Source organism: Cyprinodon variegatus, unplaced genomic scaffold (assembly GCF_000732505.1).
Source record: "Cyprinodon variegatus isolate N-32 unplaced genomic scaffold, C_variegatus-1.0 Scaffold457, whole genome shotgun sequence".
Lineage (NCBI taxonomy): Eukaryota > Metazoa > Chordata > Actinopteri > Cyprinodontiformes > Cyprinodontidae > Cyprinodon > Cyprinodon variegatus.
In genome coordinates, this window is record NW_015150910.1 from 672,904 (window position 1) to 696,253 (window position 23,350).

At 37.5% G+C, this 23,350-nt stretch overlaps 1 protein-coding gene and 1 long non-coding RNA gene across 2 annotated transcripts; both read right to left on the reverse strand.

Annotated features, from left to right (window-relative positions):
- Nucleotides 1–2,068: 2,068 nt before the first annotated feature.
- Nucleotides 2,069–15,031, reverse strand: crbn (cereblon). The gene is made up of 11 exons (XM_015389418.1): nucleotides 14,896–15,031; nucleotides 14,521–14,633; nucleotides 13,141–13,343; nucleotides 12,866–13,015; nucleotides 11,458–11,614; nucleotides 10,359–10,421; nucleotides 10,172–10,256; nucleotides 9,926–10,041; nucleotides 7,434–7,498; nucleotides 5,111–5,242; nucleotides 2,069–2,279 (listed from the first exon to the last, which is right to left on the reverse strand). The coding sequence occupies exons 1-11, from the start codon at nucleotides 14,966–14,968 to the stop codon at nucleotides 2,096–2,098; spliced, it is 1,341 nt and encodes a 446-aa protein (XP_015244904.1). The 5' UTR covers nucleotides 14,969–15,031; the 3' UTR covers nucleotides 2,069–2,095.
- A 2,423-nt stretch (nucleotides 15,032–17,454) lies between these two features.
- Nucleotides 17,455–20,151, reverse strand: LOC107094000. Its single transcript, XR_001481642.1, has 4 exons — nucleotides 20,096–20,151; nucleotides 19,970–19,996; nucleotides 19,581–19,603; nucleotides 17,455–17,781 (listed from the first exon to the last, which is right to left on the reverse strand). It is a non-coding gene; the product is annotated as an uncharacterized LOC107094000 (long non-coding RNA).
- Between the last annotated feature and the right edge of the window lie 3,199 nt (nucleotides 20,152–23,350).

Sequence of the window (23,350 nt, forward strand, 5' to 3'; positions counted from 1 at the left end):
TGGTGTAAATAATCCTCTTTCATAGCAAATAAGGAGAAGAAAATGCCATAAGAACATTTTTCATCCATAAACAAGAACAAGTATTTTGTAGACCAACATTCTCAGTTTTTATACAATCTCTCATTTGCTTATTGATGAAATGATAATGCTTTCAACAATTGTTAAAACCATAAAAATTTTGGGAAATAAATGATAATCTTAAAATCTGAAGAATAACAGTCATATGATACATTTGTTTTATTATGGTCACACAAATGACCTGGGGATTTGCTGTAAAGCTGCAGAATCTGAAGGAAAACAAACTTGAGAAACTATGAAGCAATAAGCTGTGAATCTTATCACCGGGGTGCTGTTTATCTGCCTGCGTTCAGGACTGCTTCACAGATTTGTTCAAAGCAACTAAAAGGAAAAACAAGCAGTAAAACAGGCACAGAGATTTTTAAAATGCCACACTCCGCTTTGCTCTCTGTTTTAATCAGCTTTGACTTTTATACAAAGTCCACTCTGAGCCCCTGAAACATATTTAACGTTCACGTAAAGCTCCCTCCTTGAAGCATATCATCAGATGGGAAAACCACCCACTGTTACCGGTACATGCAAAACAAGCTGATTTTAATCAGGTACATAAAACATAATTACAACCATTGATACTAACATCTCTGATTTTTGTCTTGATAAAAAAAAGAAAAATACCTTTACAGGTTCTTTACAAATCAGCACAAATGTGAAATTAATCCCAAAAAACCTCTTGCATACAAAAATACATCAGATCTAGCATTTCAAAAATAGCCCCTTATCACAGATCTACACATACAGGAGTGCATCTTAATAAATTAGAATATTGTTGAAAACTTTGTTTATCTCAATAACTGAATCGAGAAAGAGCCAACACCCAGCGAAAATATTTAGTGTTTATTTCTGTAATTTTTGATGATTTTGGCTTAAAGCTAAGAAACACTAAAGTATCTATAGAAATTTAAAACATTTAAAAATAATTAAAAAAAAAGAAAAAATGATTTTTTTTTTTTAATATATAATATTTTTTTAACCCTAGTATAGATTTCAATATTACAGAAGATTAGCAAAAAAGGGTTCATTGCAGAATACTCTGCTTCTATAGCGCCTGATCCAAGGAACTACACAGAAAGTTTGGTGGAAGGAAAAATTATGGATGAAAAGGTGCATTAGCGGCAGGGACCTCGCCCTTGACAGGGTGATGAAGTAGTAGAATATATGCATACCTTTCTCCAAGCAACTCGAGTTTCCTTAAGACCTGAAGGCCTTCATTAATCCACCAACTGATGCAAAAGGACCCCTGACCAAGTACTGAGCAAACTTACTCTACAGCACATGAGCAAACCTTTTAGCAAACAGACATTTCTGCATTCCTTTCACCTTATTTTTATTTATTTCAAGCTTATCTCTTAGAATGTTCTTCATAAACTATATAAGCCAAAATCATCAACATTGATAGAAATAAACAGACAAAATAAATCACTGTGCTTAATCTATAATCACAGAATCACTGAAATAAATAAACTTTCCAATGATATCCTAATTTAATGAGAAGAACTTCAGGTCATTTGGCTTCTCCTCGCTGCTCTATAATAGATTAAGTTCACTGAATAAAGTGGCTGCAGTAGAGAGGCGCCAGCTGGATGCAGTTTAAACTCTACAATGCTGGAAGAGAACAGTTGAGATCATAAAGCACAATGAAATCAGCCAACATTACGTGTCTGAGCCTCCCTGAATACAGAGATAACTGCTAGATGTGTGACTGCTGCATGCAGGCATTTTAAACACGTTTTTCATTCTACCCAGTAGATCAGTCTCCTTCTCTTTTCACTGGCAGCATCTCGCTGTCACAGTTTAAGAGCCTTTTAAAGCATCATTCCACCCCCCGCCATAAAATCTACCCTGAATTTGTAATTTATAGAATCCATTCACTAATGCGACGGATGCCTCGCCAGACATGACAGCTGCTGTGATGCACTGATGACTATAAAGAAAGTATTTGTAGCTAAACACTGACAGGAGATTGAGGCTCAGGGAGGCTTGTTTTTTTTTCGGAAAAGGAGGGCTGGGTGGTTTAAAGTCACACACAAAAGAGGCGGGAACCTCCTCTGCCTTCCTCGCCTTCTCCCTGTGGGATGCGGGGAAGCATAGCTGAACGGGTCAAACCCCAAAAGCGAGGCGGAGACAAATCCTTCTTTGTGGCTGTGAACTTCCAACCCATATGAGAGCCGCAGGTCCGGCACTGAGCGATAGTCCAGGCGTACCTGAGAGTGAAGGGAAATTCAATAATAAATCAAAAAGAATAATTCAATAACACTACACTAAGCATTATACTACTATACTAATACTGTGTCTACAAATTACTTTGAAAAAAACAAAGTTTTCTTTGGGCTGACTATATATTATAATGGATCTTTTCCTTTGAGTTTTCCTACTGTCAGACAATAAAGGATGTTTCTATTCTATTCTATTCTATTCTATTCTATTCTATTCCAGGGTTTATACAGGAATTAGTAGCTCTTATTTAATGCTTTTTAATGCTCTTAGAAAATAATTTTAATGACATCAACAAGTACTCATGACTCTCATATATACACGGCAAAATCTTTCGTCATCTTTACCCTGGACATGCTGCAGCCATGTTCCGAATTCCTCGTTTTCCTGCCAGTTTTGTGGAAATGTGTACAATTTCCCATTCTCTAGCTTTTTCTCCGCCTCGAGCTTCTTTCCCGAACAAACGGCTTTACAATCAACCAGAAGCAGTTCCACGCAAATATATCAAAATATATCTGACGAAATTGTTTTTATAAACTTTTTTTTTTAAATAAGACATTTTAAATGCCACGATAATCACATTTAATGAGTTTTAATGCCAATTAAGGCCTTAATTTAAAAAATAATAATTTAATGACTTTTAACGATTTTTAATGACCTGCAGAAACCCTGTATTCTATTCTATGTTTTTAAGTCTAAGTTCAATACTTTTCCATAGATATCTCAATTCTCTTTATATAGGGGCGACAGTGGTGTCGGGTGCAGGAATTTGGCCTGCAAAGGAAGGGTTGTCGGTACGAGCCCTTGGCTTCTGCCTTCATAGTTGTTGTGTCCTTGGGCAAGACGCTTTACCTCCATTGCCCTGAGGACCCTCTGGCACCAGCGTACGGCAGCACAGCTTCTGGCAGTGAGCCCCAAGGCAGCTGTGGCTACAGTGTAGTTTGCCACCATTAGTGTGTGCGTGAATGTGTGAATGACTGAATGTAGTGCAAAGCACTTTGGTCACGTCCTCTGACTTGAAAAAGCATTGTATCAGAACGGGCCATTTTCCATTTTATTTAAAGCAACAGTGTGTGACTTTTACCCACTAGAGGTGCTGGAACTGTAATTAATCGATTATTTCAACAATCAATTAAACTAATCTATTGTTTCAGACCAAATGAAAACACAATAGTCAGAAACGGGCATGCATACATCAATGCAGATTATAAGGTTATAATGACGGATCAGAAAATTGCGAAAATTACAAATTAGTGGTGTTTCCATGTCCTAAAATCATCACTTATGTCTTTTTTTTTTACTACGGTGTGGCGGCATCAGCTCTGCAGGCCGTTCCGACACATACAGCGCTAAAGGTGTGCTCTGCTATCCGATGGAATTTGTCTGGTAACTTTGCTTCTTCTTTTTTTTGATAGTGACTGAAATATATCTGTTAAAAAGGCTGATTCTTCACCGCTTAGAGCTGCTAGCCTCCATAGAAACAGTCCGTTTATGTGCTGAGGTTCCTACCCTAACCCTTATACGCCAAAAAATAGTCTAATAAAATCACAAAATTGTTTTTCAGGGTGATTTAACCACATCAGCAACCACTCATTTCAGTGGTGGGACATTTATTTCAACAGCTTTTTGTTAGTGTCACCAATCACCAGAGATGATATTTTATGTGGAAGCTGTCCTTGACTTTAATCCATAACTCTTCTCCAGTTTAACTAAGAACTTTTTTTAAATTGTTTAATACGTTTTCTCTCTTTCTTCGTTCTTTTTTGCATTCTGATTTTCTTTTTTTTTTTAGCCAAACACACCACTGGAGTAGACACTGTTAGTTTGACCCCTAAGAATCTCTGTTGAGGCTTTGGGCCCTGATCTGATTACAAACGACCTTTTAAACTTTCCAAAAGCATCCAGAATCTTAATCCTGAATCGAAGTCATTTAACTTTAAAAACATACACAAAATAAATAATAGAAATCATAACAGCAAGCAAATGATAGGCTTCCTCTAAACAGATAATGCTCTCACAACCAGTGACAACTTGTCTTCTCAGTGCTGTTAGAGACACACAGCCTGGGTGAAATACATATCCATTTAAAACTTGAGTGAACTCTAAAGAAATAAAGAACAAGAGAGACCCTCTCCAATGCTGGGTTTACACGGACAAAGCAGGGGTTTCAGCGAAAGTATAACCTATCATTTATGCGTTCATAAATAAGTTTTTTTTATTCATTTTGTAAAAATAACAGCTCTATTATTGTTCATTCTTACAACAATATCATATGTACAGTTCCTAAATTCAACTGTACGACATAATTCATTTTATCTGAAATCAATACCTTTGATTTTTGAAACCAAGACATTTGAATGATTCAGTGTTAGAGTGGAAATATTGGTTAAAAAACAGGAAAGCCTTACTTATAAGTGTATGAGTATCTTTTCCTTTAAAATTAGATTACCGGTATTAGATAACATGCATTTCAAATAACTTAATCAGATTAATTTTTGTTCTTATTTTATATGTATATTATCTTATTAAACTGGCCAAATGTCTAACCTATCAGCTTGAATCAAGGAAAAATTAAATTATTATGAGAAAAACTTACTTTTTTTCTTTTTTGCAGTGTATGTTTTTAGAACAGGGGTCTGGACCAATTTAACAGGGGTCATGGCCCGTTGGTCCCCAATAAAAAAAAAAAAAAAACACCCCTGTTCTCAAGAATTTAGATATGAAACAGAGGAGTGTACATGCAATTAATTATTGGTGAATTCCTCCCTAGTTGTTCTAAACACAATGAACAGGTATGGCTCCGAGTCCTGAGGAGAGTTACCCTGGAAACCAGCTGTGCAGTGTGGATGGCCTGCCGACCAGGTTCAGGTTGTTGGCTTTGTAGACAGTCAGAGTTTCATGAACATAACCGTGAGGGTTGACGTATGCAGCCATGGGACCGTACAAGGACAAACTGGTGGAGCAGAAAGAGGCAGATGGAACAAGGCATGAGCTGGGATTCGGATTCAGTCAAAAACTAAAGCACCAGAAGGAAACTTGAGATTCACTGAAGGCTCCAAAAATACCTTCAAACAGTAAAAATGTGAAGTTATCCCTCTGCACCTGAATGCAACTCTTAAACAGCCACATGACCATGCATGGCAAAAACCTGGAGCTGCACAATATGCTGAATCTTAAATATTTTCAAAATGTGCAAAAGCACAAAGCAAACAAGTGTTTGAATACAGTGTTTGGTTTGCTATCATCTTTTGGCTGTATTGCATTCAAATTCAAACCAGACTTCTAGGGCTCTTTCTGGAGCCACTGTGCTCAGGGGAAGCAGTGGAAATATTATAAAGAGACAGTGAATAAAAAGGGGGTTGATCTTTATTATTAGTGGCGTTCCCACGTTTTCTGAACATCGTGGCCTAAACAAACCTTAAATCACGCATTTAAATCCAATTTTAGTCAATTACTTATTGATTGATAGACTTTATTGATCTCACAGTGGGGAAATTGACTTGTCACATCTGCTCAATAGTCAAAAAGAAGGTGCCAAAAGGAGGAAAAGGTGCATGTGGTATATTAAATGTAAGAATCAGCAGCAACCTAATCTTACCAAAGATAAAATAATCTTGTCTTTATGGCATATGAAACATGCCCTAAAAAGGTCAATACAGGGAATCGTTTTTGGGGAGGTTTCCAATTTCAGTATTTAGCTAAACAGCTACATGTAGTAGAATATATGCATGCAGCACTAAAGGTCACCTTTCACTCCAATATTATACTAACACAGCCTGTATTATTAATCCTTTTTGGGTTCAGTCAAAATTATAATAATCCAAGCTGGTTTAGATAAAAAAAAAAAATGTCCATTGATACAATTTTTCTGAGTTTAAAAGAATGAAGAAAATAGCACCTTTTAGTTGTCTATATAAAGCCCCAAACTCACTGCGGATCCAGACATTCCTGGAGGGGAAGCGAAACGTCTTCAAACCTTTGGAAACCAAGTCCAGTGGATTGTTTTTTTACTTTTACAGAACTTTTAGTTGCTTTAAAGTAACTAAGAGTTGATTGCAGTTCAGCAACTCCTGATAAAACCCTAAAAGTACAGTGTATAATCCAAACCTCACTGCTCTGCTGCTTGTTGTTGTAAAACATAATTATGGTAACGCAATTATGTATTTCTTAGACCCAAAATTGAAAATGCATCATCAGAAAACAGCTCTTATTTTTCAAAGGAAGTGCTCCTTACAGAGCTGTAATTACTGAATGTCAGCATCAGAAATCTGGCGGCACAGATAATAATATGTTGACTCTGATAATCTGGGTGTCAGGAAAACTATCCAGCGAGGGTCTGGACAATTTCCCATGTCTTCAGGCTTTTGTGTCGCCTCTGAACAAAGACATCTCCTAAAACAGATCACAGACAGCTTGAAAATGACATTATATAACAGTGACTGTCAGTGCGGAGTTGTCGCTTTTGCTCATGACGTAAAAGTGTGTATCTACAGCTTCCAGGCAAATAGACCTCAACTACAATGCCTTTCTAATGACAGTGATTACAGAGCAGGAGACATAGAGTTTTTTTTTTTTTTCATTTTTGCAAAATTCAGCAGTATTCATCTGAACATCATTTTCTTTACAGCACATTACAGATCATTTGTTAACTTACTCACTGTTCATAAACTTTAAAATCACAAACTTAAGCTTATGTTTTTTTTTTTGTTATAACTTTTTGTGATAGAAAAACACAAATTAGTGAAATCTGTGAAATTCAAAATAGAAAAAAGTTACAAAAACGTGGTGTGTATGTATTTCCCCCCAGAGTTAATACTTTCAACACAATCTGTAGCTCTAACTCTTTTGGAGAATGCCTTCATTACATTTCCACTCCTCGTTTGAACTACTTAGCATTTTTTTGGGGGGGATCAGATTGAGTCAAACTATATCCAGAGTTTTTAAAGCTTTCAGGCTGTAGTAGACTTTTGAAATGCAGTGAACCTATTGCTGTATTTTTGGTCATTTCTTTTTTACAGCTAGGAGTCAGAAACAGCAGCAATATTGTCCATTAAAAAAAAAAAAAAGAACCATCTATGTTGTCTGATATTCTAACACCCTAAAGTCCAAGGAACAACAAGAAATCGGGTAAAATCCGTCCTTACCTGAAGATCTCTTTCTTTGTAGTAATTTCTGTGTCCTGGCACTGTTTGCAGCACAACGACGTACACTAAGGAGGAGACATAATAAACGCAAATTAGAAGCTCATATGTGTCACTCACTGTCTTTGAGAAACGTTTAGCAATGACTCTAATGCATCTCAACCCTCTGTTTAAAGTATAATGAAGGGTTATCTAACATGTTATAACATTCTTATAGGAGGAAGGAAGGAAGGAAGGAAGGAAGGAAGGAAGGAAGGAAGGAAGGAAGGAAGGAAGGAAGAAAGGTAGCTTTATTAAGCATGTGTGGCCCATTCTGTCCAGCACACTGAAGTATCCCCTGATCTTAATCAGAACAGGAATGTAATACTATGAAGGCAACCTGATTTATTATTAATGACCATCCCTCTAAAGGGGGGGTTGGGTTCAAAACATGTCTACAAAGTTTTCTACAAAGGATTGACAAATTACTCAAATGAATCCTGTAGAGCATGAGGATGTTTGTATCAACATGATGGGACTTCTAGACATTCCTCTCCTAGGGGAGACCTGTCTGCAGGACTAAACGCGTGCCCTGACACATCCAGGGCTTAAACATAAAGAAAAACCAGGGTGACAAAGACCAGATTGCTTTGTTATGTTTCATGTAAACATGTGCTAAAAGTAAAGTTAGAACAACGCTTTAACACTGTGTGCAATGCAAACCTTCCCTCTGCTGAGATTGATGAACTTCCTTCTGTTAAAATGAAATCAAACGTTATCAAGTTTATTGTTTTCCTGTTTCTCTTTTTCCGTCTCTAACTATTCCAGATTCTTCTGCCGAATTCAACAGTTCTGGTATCAAAACGGAGGGTTATGCTATATTTTTTGGTAATTTCTGCTATTATAATTTTTAAACATTAAGCTTTTCATGACATTTTTTGGCCCATCGAAATTAATGGGCTTCTGCTAAAATTCTACTAAAACTTAAGCTACTTTGCCCTTTAACTACTTCTACATACATTCAGATAGAAATACCATAAAAATGTAAAAACGTTTCCGCACCCTTCGGCAAGTAATGTTTAACTCAGCTTTTTTCTATCTTCTACAGTTTTGCTTCAGTGAAGCTTCAAACTATGTAAGATTTTTTAAAGATTTTTGGTTTTATAATGGAACTCAATGACAGAATCTTTGTGCTCCTAGAGTGAGCCACTCTAGCGCTTTCAAACATTTTACTTTTAGCAAAAAAACTTCTTACTCACCGAATGTTTAAACTACCCATACAAATTATACACCAACCATACGTATTTTTGTAAGTTTTCAGGAAATGTAACCCTCCTTTGTGTGGGATTTACAGTTTTCCTACAGTTTGATATCAATTTATTAAACATAGTTCAACACACATTTTCATCCGTTTTTTCAAGTTTTTTCAATTTCACTCATATTTCACAGGGTGCTGTGTTTTTTCAAAAACAGCCCTAAAGCTTTGTTTCTCTATCCTTCATGAATTAAATGGTGCAAGAATTATATTGATACGACTTATTATGTCAGAGTTATAGGCATTTTTTCGGCACAAGATTGTACAGTACATGCGGTGAGGGGAGACAGTGGCTGAAAAGAACATATTTTAAAATGGATGCCTCTCCCAAATTATTTAATGTACAAACATGAAACTTTGTAAGGAACATCTTCAGACCCTTCTAGCACTTATATTAAAGGAATTTTGCCATGCAGCTGGGTTGGATCTATTATAGTATTATTCTTCTGGTTTTCTGTCCTTTCTTCTCAGGCTACACGCCCATTAGAGTGTTGTGGCACATGTTGCTTTTCTAAACTTAAAAGTTTGTAAGCTTTTCTTATTGCTCATTCCTAACACTTTACCAAAGTTTGACTTTCCAAGTTTAGCTTATTTCTTATTAATTTTGTGTCCATATTTTACACTACTTGAACTTTTCAACACTTTAATTAAACTCCTGTCACACTAAGCTGCTCATTCAATATGACATTCCTCAACGTTTTAGTCTCTTAGTCTTTTTTGCTAATTTATTTACTGATTCTGCTTATTTAATACATTTCAGCCTATATTTTCAACACTGGCTTAATTCTGCTCTCTTTTTGGACAGGCTTAAAGCTTTTCTGTTTGCTGCTAATTCATAACAGGCCTTGCATGTTTCTGCTGTTGGATTCAGCTTACTTGTGTTTTTTTTTTTTAACAAAGAAATTAAGCATTTATCTTTTCTTCTATTTCATATCATTTCAGCAGTTTCTGCCAATTTCAGCTAACAGTTTAGCGTACAGCATTCTCACGGCTGTTTTGCAGGTAAAGGTTTTTTTCTAGTTTACTTAAATATCACAGTCAATCCACTCTGGATTAGATCTTCTGTTGGCTGAATCCAGGTCTGGTTTTATATGAAGTACACCAGAAAGAAAAACAGGCTCTGCAAATTGAATCTCATCACAACAGGAGAGAAACTTTGTCCACTTCTACGAGGACACAGCAGGTGGTGACCTTAGCTTACCCGGTCCATGATGTCCAGCTCGCAGCGGAGTCTCTGGATGGCGCTGCCAATCTTGAGCAGCTGGAGCCGCAGAGCGTCATCTATGGGCAGACAGGCAGCCACCCTGTAGGAGAAGTCTGACACAAACAAGGCCGAGGAAGAGAAGACGGATGACATAAAACAGGAGACAGCAAACACAGCACAAACAAAAGCCAGACATCCAGGGATGTGCATGATCGATGAGTAACAAACTGAGGAGTGGCTGACCTACGGCGTTTGTCGGGAGCGAATCATCTTTTAGATTCTCATCCCATTCGTGGAGCTGTTTTTTCACTCTGTTCATGAGGGACTCCTGTGAGGTTGACACAAAGGAAAAAAAAGTTTACATTCACTTAGGTGAGATGTTCATTTGTGAAAGATGGTGCATGTTGTGTCAGCAGCCTGCTGCACTCACAGAGTCATAGAGGGAGTACACCCAGGGTGGCCATGGAGTCAGGCTGGCACTGTGAAACTTTCTCTGTAAACGGCAACAAATCAACCGCTGGTGAATCTAAGCTATGCAGATTTTACCTGAACATCTCCAAGTTCTACTTAGACTACAGGCGTACTTGAACATCACAGAAATACATCACTATGCCTTTAAGTAGCAACTGATGCTGAGCAGACCTCTGCTATTTTTTCAAGTAGAAAAAAAAAAGAATATGAAACATGTGGTGTGCATTTCTATTCAGCCCTCCTTTATTGTGATATTTCTAAACAAAACTCAACAGACATCAGAGGTCCCCTTAAAAGTAAAAAAGGTCCATCTGTAGTAGATTTTTGAAGGCTTCTGAGGTCTGAAGGACGCCACGTAGGTGACAGGGCCAATATCTGGAGCGATTACAGAACCCTGGACATTTATTTGCAACACAAACATTGGACCAGAACCGTAGAGATAGGAGAGTTCTGCTAGCGGTTAGGTTGCTGGGGCATCCAATAGTTCAGCCCCCTTCAAAATACAGGCAGATCTGTGGCAGGCCCGATACAATTACAGAAAAGCTTACTGGTATTCCATATTGGGTTTTTTTTGTGCCTATTTCAAAATCATATTAAATTGACTAAATAATGTTTATAGATGCAACCTCCATCCATTTCTACTGCAATGCCCTGCTAACGCCTATAGTCTTGCTATCTATCCATCTAAATGGCTCTGCAATGGACATAACCTGTAACACACCATTACCATGGTGACACAGCATCATGCAGGATTGCGACTAAAATTCCTGGTAACTGACATACGCATGGCTCTCCATTAAATCTAAAAGCACATATTCACACAGACTACACTTTCAGATTCTATTTGTATTATTTTGGTATTTGTGTAGAAACTCTTCAGCAAGGTGATGTACATAAACAGTTTGTGCATCATTGCAGCTAACATCCTGTTTCCAGCTAAGGGCCCAAATCCAAACTATGAGTTGTGTGGATTTAATTTAGGTCAATCTGCAGGATACTCCAAGTGTCTAATAAATTAATTCTCCTGGTCCTGGGATGAAGCGAAACATTCATCTGACCTGCTGATTCAACCAATGCTGAGCCTGTTTACAGCTCTTAGCTCGGAGTTTGGAGGCGGGGGACATGTGGACCCTGGACAAGGACGTCAGTTGCACGACAGAGAGTGGGTCTGGCAGGATTCGTTCTGGGAGGATCTGCACTTTGGCTTGTTTGATTCTAAAAGGGACACACAAAGGGATGCATGACAGGAGGAGGTTGATGTTAGAACAAAGGCAGCAATGAGCTATTAAATGTCTAAAACTGGCATAAAACACATTTAATGCAAACTAAACTAATACAATGCAATATTCATATCATTGAAAAGCACCAAGATTTGATTTAAGTGAGCAATTGTTTAAATGCTCTCAGTTCTGGAGTTCTAACTATTATAGGAGCTTCTAACAAGATTATGACCAACAATTTATTTGAATTATACAATCAGAACTAAAAAAAGATGGAAATATTTCTTAATAAAGGCTGGTTTGTATTGGAAGGAACACAATTATTTCCTGGCTGAAAGAGGATGGTAGTTAAAATGATCTAAAACAGTGACGAAAGCCGCCTTAATCCAGAACCTCTTTACAGAAAACAGAAAAATAGACAGACTGAAAAAAACCAGTATATCCATGCTTTATTTTATCCACCTAAAATAACTACATTTGAAAAATGTTTAAAGGGATGTTTAATTATTTCATATCGTACCTTATGGCATGACCGGATTCTGTTTTTCTATTGGGATCTCTCCCAGTTGCTCAGATCAAAGGCATTTTTCATTTTTTGGTATTTAAGTCTCTGCTGGTGCTCAATTCCTGACAGACTGTGAGCTCATGAATACTTTTTTTTTTTTTGGCCCAATATGGCTCTTTGAAAAGTTTGGGTTGCTGACCCCTGATGTAAGAAAAATGAAAAGCAAACGTAGAGTGCAAGAAAAACATGGGAAAATAAAGAAAAAAATAGACTCTACTGCACTTGAGAACTTCTGAGGAATCACACCAACAGGTAATGTTCATTTTTAAAATGACTCAGGTTGCCATCTGGAAGAAACTACAACTGAACTCATGAAGATCATGTATGAAATCTTGAGGTGTTAGACTGCCCTCTAGCTGTGAACTAACCAATTAAATTAAGATTCAGGAAGGATAGTTTATTGAAACTTATATAGATTCCTCAGTAAATAACTTTAAGGTGCCTTATATTAAATTCAAATGCTAGATTTCAGGGTTTAGTGTCTGACCAGGGATTTTGTTCTATATTCTCTAATTAGGTTTCTATTACAACCTAATAAGAAGAATATAATACTGCACTCTGTAAGACTACTGTTATTCTGTTATTTGTGGCTCCCCACTGATCGGAGAGGGGAAGTGAAAAAAAGCATTCAGTCCCTGACTGAATGCTTTTATCCCATTATATGGGATAAAACAAACATACCCGTCTGCTTGAGTTCTTATCTCATGGACCTTAAATCTCTGCCTCCCAACAGCTTTCACTTTCACAGTTTCAATGCCATACTCCTGCTCCTCCCTGTATGCGTATATCTCCGCCGTCGTTCCAAATTCAGCCTCCGGTTCTGCTGCATCACTGCAAGCACATAAAGAAACTCTGACGGACTGTTGATCCAGAATGCCTTTAAGATTAAAACAAAGTCTAAAAAATGGCATCATTTCATTCAATATAGCAGATCCCGAATTTCCCCCACTACATGCCTGTGAGCAAGCACAGCAAAGGTCCGGTCCTTCTGAATAACGCTACGCATCATGCTGACTTCCTGCGGCCTGAAGAGCTGCAGGGGCAGCGTCTGACCCGGTACCAGCATCACGGCTGTGTGAGGCAGCACAGGGATGGTCTGGCAGCTGTCGTCATCATGCACTGTGCGCCCGTGAAACTCCTCCATGTCTGAACCCAGGTACTACAATCAAAGGGGTTAGCATTTATAAAAAAAAAAAAATAATAATAATAATATTTAATAAAAGGAAACAAAATTTAACAAGAGGCTTGTGGTAACTGTGGAGGAACAGAAGGAATACACAGCTCAGGTGAGAAAATCTGTCATTTTGATGGACATTCGCTATGGAAAAATGTATGGGATAAGGGAAAGAAACTTGGTGAAACTAGGTGAAAACAAAAATCATAAAGAATCCTGTTTGTAGTTTGCAACTAGCTATGTGGTAAAAATAGCATCAATAGGTAAAAGGTTGCATCAAAAAACTAACCCTGCATATCCCCCTGAACACATCATCCCCACTGTTTCACATAGTGGTGTCAGCATGATGCTGTGGGATGCTTTTCAAGAACAAAATGGGAAAATATTGATGGAGTATAGATTGAAATAAACAGATCTGTGAAGATCCTTAGTCATCCAGGTCATCGTGAAGCTTGAAAGGTTCCGTTTAGGCAACCGGACATTTTGCCTCTCATCCAAGAGGCTTCTTCAGTTCTAACTCATGATGGGGAGCACGCTCTTCAGAGTGGTTTCAGTCACAAGCCTCATTGAAGTGTGAGTCAGGTGAGGGCAGGTGAGAGGTGATTCTCCTGGGTATTGTTCCTAAAAGTGCTTTGTAAGTAGGATGAGGGTTATGTCTAAGACCACTGCCTCAGTTTAGAGATATTTTTTCCAGGTTAACCATCTTTCTTCCTTAGCAATAATATGGACAATATTGTCCACCTACAGTAATAAATAAATAAATCTCAGTACTCCCTGCAACTAGTTAGAACTGAAGAAGCGTCTTGGGTGAGAGACGAAACTTCTTCAAGAAAACTTCACATCCAAATGCCTAAACTGAAACTTTCAAGCTTGATGGATATAAAAAGAACTGAGTTATAAAAGAAAACCAATTAGAGGCTGAAAAACCTTTGAGCCAGGAAAGGCCCCACATTATATTCTGGGGTTTAAACATATATTGCATGTATATGGTACATATCAATTGTACTATAAACGTATTATTTCTTTAGCTTTGTTTATTTTATATGTTTACCATCTTCGTTTAAGGAAATGTGGATGGAGGGGGAGGAACATTTTACAATAGAAGCCTAAAAAAAAGATTTGCAGAAAGGAGTGATGACGTGAATCATCAGCTGCTGCTCACAGCATGAGATGTGGGAAGACTGGGGTCAAAGGTGATCACGTTGGGCTTTTCCGCCTCGTCGCTGTCTCGGTCCTCAGTCTCCATGTTATCTTCCTCCTCTTCTTCCTCGTTGTCTGTCCAGTAATTGAAGACAGGGAGAAGTGAGTTAGTTCTCTTCTGCATCATCACTCATCCACAGCTACTGAAACCTGTCTATAAGAGCCAGAGGGCTGCTTTCAAAAGGTAAACAAAGAGAGAAAGTGAAAGGGATCAGAGATGGAAGAGTGGTGGCTGTAGAAGCTGAGGATGGCCTGGGTTCAGGCTCTTTTATCAGGAGGAGGACATGAACCGTCTCCTGCTGACCCTGTCAGAGCTTTCTCTGCAGCTCATGGTTACCTGCTAGAAGCTGCAGGTGGTTCCCCATGTTGTTGTTAACGTTATCTTCGCCTCCGCCTCCCTCGTCAGCCATATCCCCTGTGTTTACAATGCCGATTCTTCTTCTACGGCTTCTTCCCTGTGCAGCGCCAACAGGAAGGCAAGGGCGCCACCTGGTGAAGGCAAAGATGAAACAAACGAATTCTTGTCAGCATTAAAAAAACTGGGTCAATAATAATTTATTTAATATTTTTACACTATTTTATTATTTGTATTATTATTTCAACTAAAAAGGTTAAAAAAATTGAACCCATTAAATTCTTAATTAAATGTCCTTAAACATCCTCTATATCAGACACCAGTACTAGAGTGTCTTCTGTCAGAAGTTTCTACTAACCAGCTGCATTCCTGCCTGCAACCATCAACACAACTTGCTGAAATAAGAGTTACACTTATTTTCCAATTGGGCTGAACTGAACTATCATACAAATACTAGCAATCCTATTGTGTTACTATTAATAACTATCATAGAAAGCATAAAAAGAGTAAACACAATTAAAAACAATAGGAAAATGAAAGTAATGAAATAAGACATTGAAATGACCACATTTTCCCCACCCCCTGAGTGTGACATTTTGTCGCATACTAAATACCACCTTTAATCTAGTTAATTCACAGTCCAAGTCCTTTGGCACAGAGGTTGGTCTTCGGTTGTTAACGTTTTGTTACCGATTCGTACTCAAATTTTTCTCTGAACTACGACTAGGCTATTCCACCACATAAATATGTTCTGGTAAGCTCAGGATCACTGGGAGCAAAGCCTCTATTCCAGTATTAAGTTTTTTACAGGAATATGCAGGTTGTTCCTTTACTGAACATCATCAACTCTGACTTCCCCTTTCCGGCATCCCTGCAGCATGTTTCCAACTATTTTCCAACAAAAGCTGTCTTTCAATTAACAGCTGTGTTTAAGCTGATATCAAATAATTACACCAATGTTAACCTGGTTTGGTAGTTGGATGAATTGTGAAGACATATTGCAGTTCCAGATTTTATTGGGGGGTATCAGAGTAAAGGGCATGAATACAAATGTAAAACTAGTTTTCTCATCTGATGGTTGCACAATTTATTTAACCCTGTAATGCCAAATGTATCGTATTTGATACATACGGTTTCTGAAATGTTTTGCATCTGACACCTTTTGCATAATTTAATGGTAAAAACTTTGCTCAAAATCCTATTGTACACAATCAGATATACCTGATAACAGAGGGCAGAAGACTACCCAAAAAATAATCTTGACTTATGGCTTAGTAATAAATTATTAGTATCAAAAATTTATTTGTTTTTTTCTTTTTGCATGTTTTGTTAAAAGGCAAAATAAGGACTTCAAACAAAAAAAAAAGTAATTTTCTGTTTTGTTTTATTCTTGAATCGGGCTTTAAAGGGTTAATGTCCCTCTGAACAGCCAAAGCCATGTAGTCTCTCTGCTTGACCTAAAGCTATTCAACCTAAACATAGTACTGAGCTCATTTGAGAACCTACATTTTGCTCATTAGATAACTGTGCAGAAATACTAATTGAATCAGGAGCTTCAATGTTCCCGATACTCTACAACCTAAGAGTATCAGTTCAATTAACAAGTTTTAAACATACCATCATTTGGACCCATGTTTTCTTTCAGGAAAAGCTATGATTTAAATTAATATATTTTAAGCTAATAAATTCACTGAAATAATTCTCAGGATATTAATTGATCTCCATGCCTTGGCCCCAGCCTTTAGAAGCTTCCCTGACTTTCACTTGTATAGGCCAAGTATAATTTTAAGGTCATACATGAAAAAGTCAGAACTGTTACTTGCCAATTAGCCTTAACCTCATTATAGTTGGTAATTTTGCATTTATAAGCTCAGTTGTACTTATTTGCTTATATTCTCATGTTTTCCTATGCTATGGTATTCTAATTAATGTAATTATGAAGGAAAAAAAAAAAAAACTTCCTTCAGGTCTTGATATGGTTCTGACTTCAAAGGGAGGCAGTCAGCCATCACCACCCTTCATACAATCGTCTACAGCACAGGTACTGCATGGGGGGGGGGGTCAAAAGTTCAGCTTGACTTTTTGTATTCCCCCCTGCAATTTTTGCCACTTATTGAAATGTCTTTATACTCACATTTATTCACACTGTAGTAAACAGATAAATGGAGGCAGATGTGCATTCAGCAACAGCTCTTTCAAGCTGAGCTGGGCACCGTTTCATTCACATCTATCCCATCAACCAGGAATCAAATACTTTCATCCCAGGGTGAAATTACTTTTGTTACATTACTCCTGGAAACCCAGTCAAGTGAAAAGGCCCATTTCCTTTAGTTTTACTCAGGCTGCCAATTTTCCCCCCTTTCTGTATTAGTCATAGGTCAAAATTTAAAACCAAGGGTTGAACCATTCAGTGTGCCAAGATCTAAGATTCATTTCCTGACATTTTATGATTTAGAAGACAATCTCATCCATCTTATAGAGACATTTTCCATCTCAAATCAGCTACCATGAAACCTGATTTCAATGAATGAGGCATGACTGTTTTTGAAATTTAACAGTGTTCATTTATTGTTCAATACACCACATAACAGTTTGCAAGTAAACAAGTATCATGGTCCATGAACAATGCAGCTGCACATCTGATATCCTTCCAGCATCTTTGCCTTCTTCCACTAATGCATCCACAGCTTGCCAGTTTCAGATGGAAAAGAAATCAGGACTTGACACAATTTCAGCAGATGCTTCAAGAGAGCCACTTCCTGGGTGAATGTGTCCATAGATGTGGAGAAGCTCAGATGGGGGTCACAGCTGGCAGGGATGAGGGCTTACTTTGACCTCTGCCTCATCTTTCTCCTTTTACGCTTCAGTCTATTGGAAAATAAAGAAAACCAGTTTACTTTCACTTAAAAATACATCGTCAAAATCTGATCAAGCAACTCTTATGTTCACCCTTAAAAGTATTAGTTATCAATATGCTTGAATAAAGAACCCCCAAACAATGGAACTTTGTTCATACGGTAGGGCCAAATCCATCGATTGCAACGTTCTTTAACAGCAGTCTAAATGCAATTTCTTTGGCCCTCAGGTAATATAATTTTAGTTGTAGGCCATCGTTCCCTTCTGCAGTTATGACCTTCATGCTCACTCTTCACGAGTTTGAATTAAACACTAGACATTTTGTACCATCCATGAATCAGTTTACAACCAATTCAAACCTATGTCTATTGGCTGCTATAAGATAAAACATTTAATCCTCAACTATATTTTCCACCTGGAGGCCACCCAATTACTAAGCAGTTTGTGGGAGGTTTTTTCACTGTTTAAAGAATACTCTGATACAAAAAACTAAGGGGAATAAAACACAGCAGCAGGGAACAAATTGAATTTTGCTATAAAAAAAAAAAGCAAAGAGTTTAATTAAACCCCCTTTCAAAGTCACCCATATCATGCATGAGTCTCCCCAACTTGTCTCTGCTAGGGAAGTTGGATTAAAGTGCATCATGCAAGTAGGACATTTGAGTATTGCAGAACATCGAGGATTTAAGTTTGAAGGCCTGTGGTTTAAATGCTACCAGAGTCTGCTTTACAGCTACAGGCTCACCTTAGAACTTCCATCTTTAATACTGGGGTATTTTAGAGTTCTTTAGCATGCCAAAAGGTTTGGCAAAGGCTTTGTTATCAGGGAAGGGTTTTTCATTTGAAGAAATTAGCAACTCAATTTTAAGTATAGTTTTTCAATTACTATATGGGAAAACTTTGTTTTCCTATGCCCTATAAAAAGTGCAGCATTTCTCCTAAGGCAGTGGTTCCCAAAGATTTTCTTCTGGGCCCCCCTTTGGATTACAATAAAATTTCCGCGCCCCCCCTAGGGGGCGCGCCCCACACTTTGGGAACCACTGTCCTAAGGGGTCTCTTTCTGGACACATTCTATGCATCTTTATTTCCTTTACAGTGTACTGTGGTCTTACATTTGTACTTCATTGCTTATTAGCCTCTGCTTTACTACAGTCAGCTGAATTACCCCACAGTAATTTAACTTATTCATTTGATTCAGGTGTGTTGGAGCAGGGATGCATTTAAAGCAGGGGTGTCAAAGTGGTTCCAGAAAGGGCAGTGTGGCTGCAGGTTTTCTTTCCAACCAAGCAATAGCACACCAGACTCCAGTCATCTAATCAAAGGAGTCCAATCTGAACACGATGACTTGATGAGATGAATGGAGTCTGGTGTGCTATTGCTTGGTTGGAAAGAAAACCTGCAGCCACACTGCCCTTTGTGGAACCACTTTGACACCTGTGCATTTAAAGCCTGCAAATCTGTAGTTCTAGAGTTTCTGTAATTCTGAACCTACAAGGGTTGTACATTTGTCTTTTTTACAGTTAAGGCATTAAAAGCAGGATGCAATTAATACACTTTGTCAACATTTTCTACAGGCCATTAAATTAGAAAAACCATCTACTCTTCTAGTACAGGAACTCATTATAAACCACTCTACATGACATTTTCCTTAACCTAAAATGTACGTGTTAAGGAATGTTATGTTTAAACATTTGATGATATCGACATGACTACATTGGATGATTGAACTTTACCCATTATAGCTAATAAAGAATGACATAACTGCAATAATAAAATTGGCAGTATAAATGGATTGACGGTTAAAAGCTTACCTGCGCATGCGCTTCTTTCTCCACTAAAACGAAATAAACAGATTGAGTCAGCATAGTTTGATACTAAAGTAGTAATTAGGAAAACATGCTTTGTACAAATAGCATTTAGAGCTTTAAATATAACAAAAATAAAACATGGCGTTCCTCTTGCTAACAGCATGCAGTGAAGCAAGGGCCTTCTAATGCAGATATCGACATAGCTGGGAATTAAGTACCAGACTTTAACATCTAACATTAGCAATAAAGCAAAGAAATAGCAGCAGTGAATACTTTAAAGAAACGTGCTAACCGATAGGGCTCGAGTAAGCAGCAGAGGTGGAACAAGCTAGCAGCACAAAATACGACAAGAAACTTTCCTATAAAATACAAACACTGCTTCTTAGTCTTACCTTGGCTCTCATCGTGTGGAGACCTTTCTGTGAAAATGACACAAACAACTGGTTAGCAACTGCAGATGGTGGGTAAAAATCAAAGATTAATTTGGATTCTGTTTTCGGTAAATCTATGCGCCATACCTCAAAGCGAGAAGAGCAACGGAAAGAGGATGTGACGACGAGGGCGCACGGCTTTTATAAACTAATGACGTCATGCAAGACCGGTATTCTGGGAAATGTAGTCCTGGCGGATTAACTTTCATTGGGAAAATTAAAGCCGTTTTATTCGCCTAACGACTTCTCATAACCTTGTATAAAATGGAGAACTTTAAATGTTTATTATTCTCTACTCTAAAATAAATGTGTATGTGTGTTTTTGATTTTTTATGTACTTTTTTGATGAAATTCCCCATCAGGCTTTTTAGTTATGCGCACCAATTTAACAATATAACTCCTCTAATCACTGTTAATTTATGTGAATAAATAAGTGGGGAGTTGCGGCCTAGTGGTGAGTGCATGGAGTTTGTTTTCCGGATGCTCGGGTTGAGTCCCACTCCCACAGACTGCCACTCTGGGTCCCTGAGCAAAGACCCTTAACCCCACACTGCTCCCTGGGTGCTGCACAATGGCAGCCTACTGCTCCCCAAGGGGATTGGTTAAATGCAGAGGTTCATTTCTCCAATGTGAGATCAATAAAGTTCAATTATTATTAAATAGATTTTGTTTAGGGGAGCAATTCACTCTTTTGACACTTGGTTCAGTCGTAACATTATTCTAGTTTATCAACTGTTTGACAATACTCCACTATACTGTGTTATGAGGGGGTTCTCTCTAAATTTAATATTCCTATTATGGAGAATATGCAAATGTTTTAGGTGCTATTTCTATTGAGATGTTATTCAGACAGAGGTCAAGACTTTTCTCCTTCTCTGGATCTATCCTGCCCAAGACTTCATATCTGACATTGCTGTGAACTTTACTTTTTGCCATCTTCTCCCAGAATCTGTAATGCATTTGTTCTGGTTTTGTACTAATTTCTTTAGCAGCCTTTCTGTAACTATATACCTTCAAACATTTTAGAAAACTATATATATACCAGGGGGAAACATTTTCTGAGTTTCAACAACACAGTCAAATGTATTTCAAGTTCTTTTTATTTCTAAATCATCCATGATAGATTTCTTGTGCATAAATGTAAATGTTTAAAGAAGAAAACAAATTTTTATATCTTCTTTATTGCATCTGCCAAGTGGGTGATGTTTTTAGGATTTTATTGACATTATTATCGGATTGTGCCAAGGCACAATCCATTGACTTTTGCTGATGATCCAGATCAATCTATAACATTGTGAGATGGGGATACTTGATGGAACAAGCAGTTCTCCACTAAACCAGAAGGTAGCAGCAGTGACTTTTGAAAGCATCAGCATCGGACTCAAAAAGTAAACAGGAATTTTATTTAAGTCAAAAACAGAAAAAAGGGAACATTGTTGATTTGTTAGCAGGATCAATGAACAGATTTTAAGAAATAATTTTACCAGAGGTGTGCCTTATGCCAAGAAGGCTTGGTGGAGGTCTGTGCTCTTGCACTACTTTACTAGTATAACTTAATAGTTACATACTTTTCGATTTTTCACTCATCAAAAGGCAAAAAAAAAAAAAAAAAATGGCATATAACCAGGCGTATCAGTGTTCTGTTATGTTTTTGATGTTTTTTAAAGAAAAAGAAAAAAGTACTCCTGATTGTCATGTTTAAAGTTAGGGCCATTTTTAAAAGACAAGTTTTCTGCTTGCTCATTTACTTTGGACTAATTAGTAATAGTATAATGAATTAAGTTGTGTTCTTAATTTTTAAAAGCTAAATGGGAAAACTAAAAGAAAATTCATAAAATGATGGTAAACAATCTCAATACTTTCAGTCTATTTTATGTGATATTAATCTCTTGTCTGACTTCAAAAATAAATACGTCATATTCGGATGCAAAAAAGACTTTTAAGTTGTTTTTTTTTATGTTCAGTTGATACTCAATAGACTGCATCTGCTTCTTGTTGGTTACCATGGATACAGCCCAGAGGCTGGTGGTGATACCATGCTGACTGAGAAGCACAGATGTCTTAAGGAAGTCGTCTGGCTTGCCTGAGAACATCAGTCAAATCCTGTTGCCTGCATGATTTCCGTCAACATCCTCTGGGCCAGAGGGAAAAAAAAAAAAAAAAAAAAAAAGTTAAAACTAGATCCCCAGTATATTTTAGTAAGGTTTTATTTCACATACAAAAAAAAAAGATTGTGATGTAGAAAATTACTTTTTTAAAATCATAAATGTATGTTAATCTATATTGTATTTTTAGCGACTGCCTTTTGAAGTCAACAAATAAGTTAGTAGAGCCTGTGTACAATTCATTCTCATTATGAAACTAGTTTTTCAATGGCTTTGTGAGGAGATTAAAAGCAAAAAGCACCACAAAAAACAGGGATCAAAGCCGGATACCCATCAGGAATAAAACTCAGGAGTTTAAAGCAGCAGTTAGGAAACCAAAAATATTTTATTTAACCAATTGAAAAATTGATTCATCCAACATCACAAAGTATAAAAAATGAAAACATTTTTTTAAAGCTTCTAGTAGAGCAAATAAAAAAAGTCACTGATGATTGCAATAAGTTGTGATTTGCTTCATCAAATTCATTCATCAAACATATTAAAAATTAGAAGGTACTCTACAGCTACACAAGAGCACAAAAGCGCATGTACTTCCTGCAGAGGAGAGCCCACCTGTCCCCACCCGTCCTCATGACCTGCTACAGAAGCACCATAGAGAGCGTTCTGAGCAGCTGTCTCACTGTGTGGTGTGGAGGCTGCAGCTCCTTAGATCGGAAGAAGGTGAGAAGAGTAGTTATAAGAGCATTCCCTCCCTAAGACATTTCATCCGAGCACTTCGTGACTCAGCCTGTAACATTATCAATGACCCCTAACACCCCCACAATGGACTGTTCTCCCTGCTGCCCTCTGGGAAGAGGCTTCGAAGAATTCAATACAGGTCAAAACAGCTTCTTCCCCACCGCCATCAGAATGTTGGGGGAAAAAAAGCTGAATGTTGGAAGAAAAATGAAAAAAAAAAAAGCTGAAATTTGAAAAAAACAAAAAACAAACTCCAAATCATGTACCAAACTGACCATATCAATGCATTTTTTGCACCATTATTTTTTTCTCCCAATGTTTACATTTGATCACCGCTGCTCTTTAAGAAATGGAAATTTCCTGAGAGCTGTAGTTAACCGAATTTTGCTTTGTATACACTCTGTAACAATAAAGTTTGCCTAAGTCTCTGGTGAGATGGGACCAACATCTGACACAAAATCTACTCTGCAGCCCTAACACTTCATTCTCTAAGTGTCAC

Excerpts from the sequence above, each read along its gene's own strand:
- crbn (XM_015389418.1), bottom strand. The coding sequence starts at position 14,968 with ATGGCTGACGAGGGAGGCGGAGGCGAAGATAACGTTAACAACAACATG. Across the intron at positions 14,634-14,895 it reads CCACCTGCAGCTTCTAGCAG|ACAACGAGGAAGAAGAGGAG; the intron begins GTAACCATGAGC and ends ATTACTGGACAG. Across the intron at positions 13,344-14,520 it reads GTCTTCCCACATCTCATGCT|TACCTGGGTTCAGACATGGA; the intron begins GTGAGCAGCAGC and ends CTTTGATTGTAG.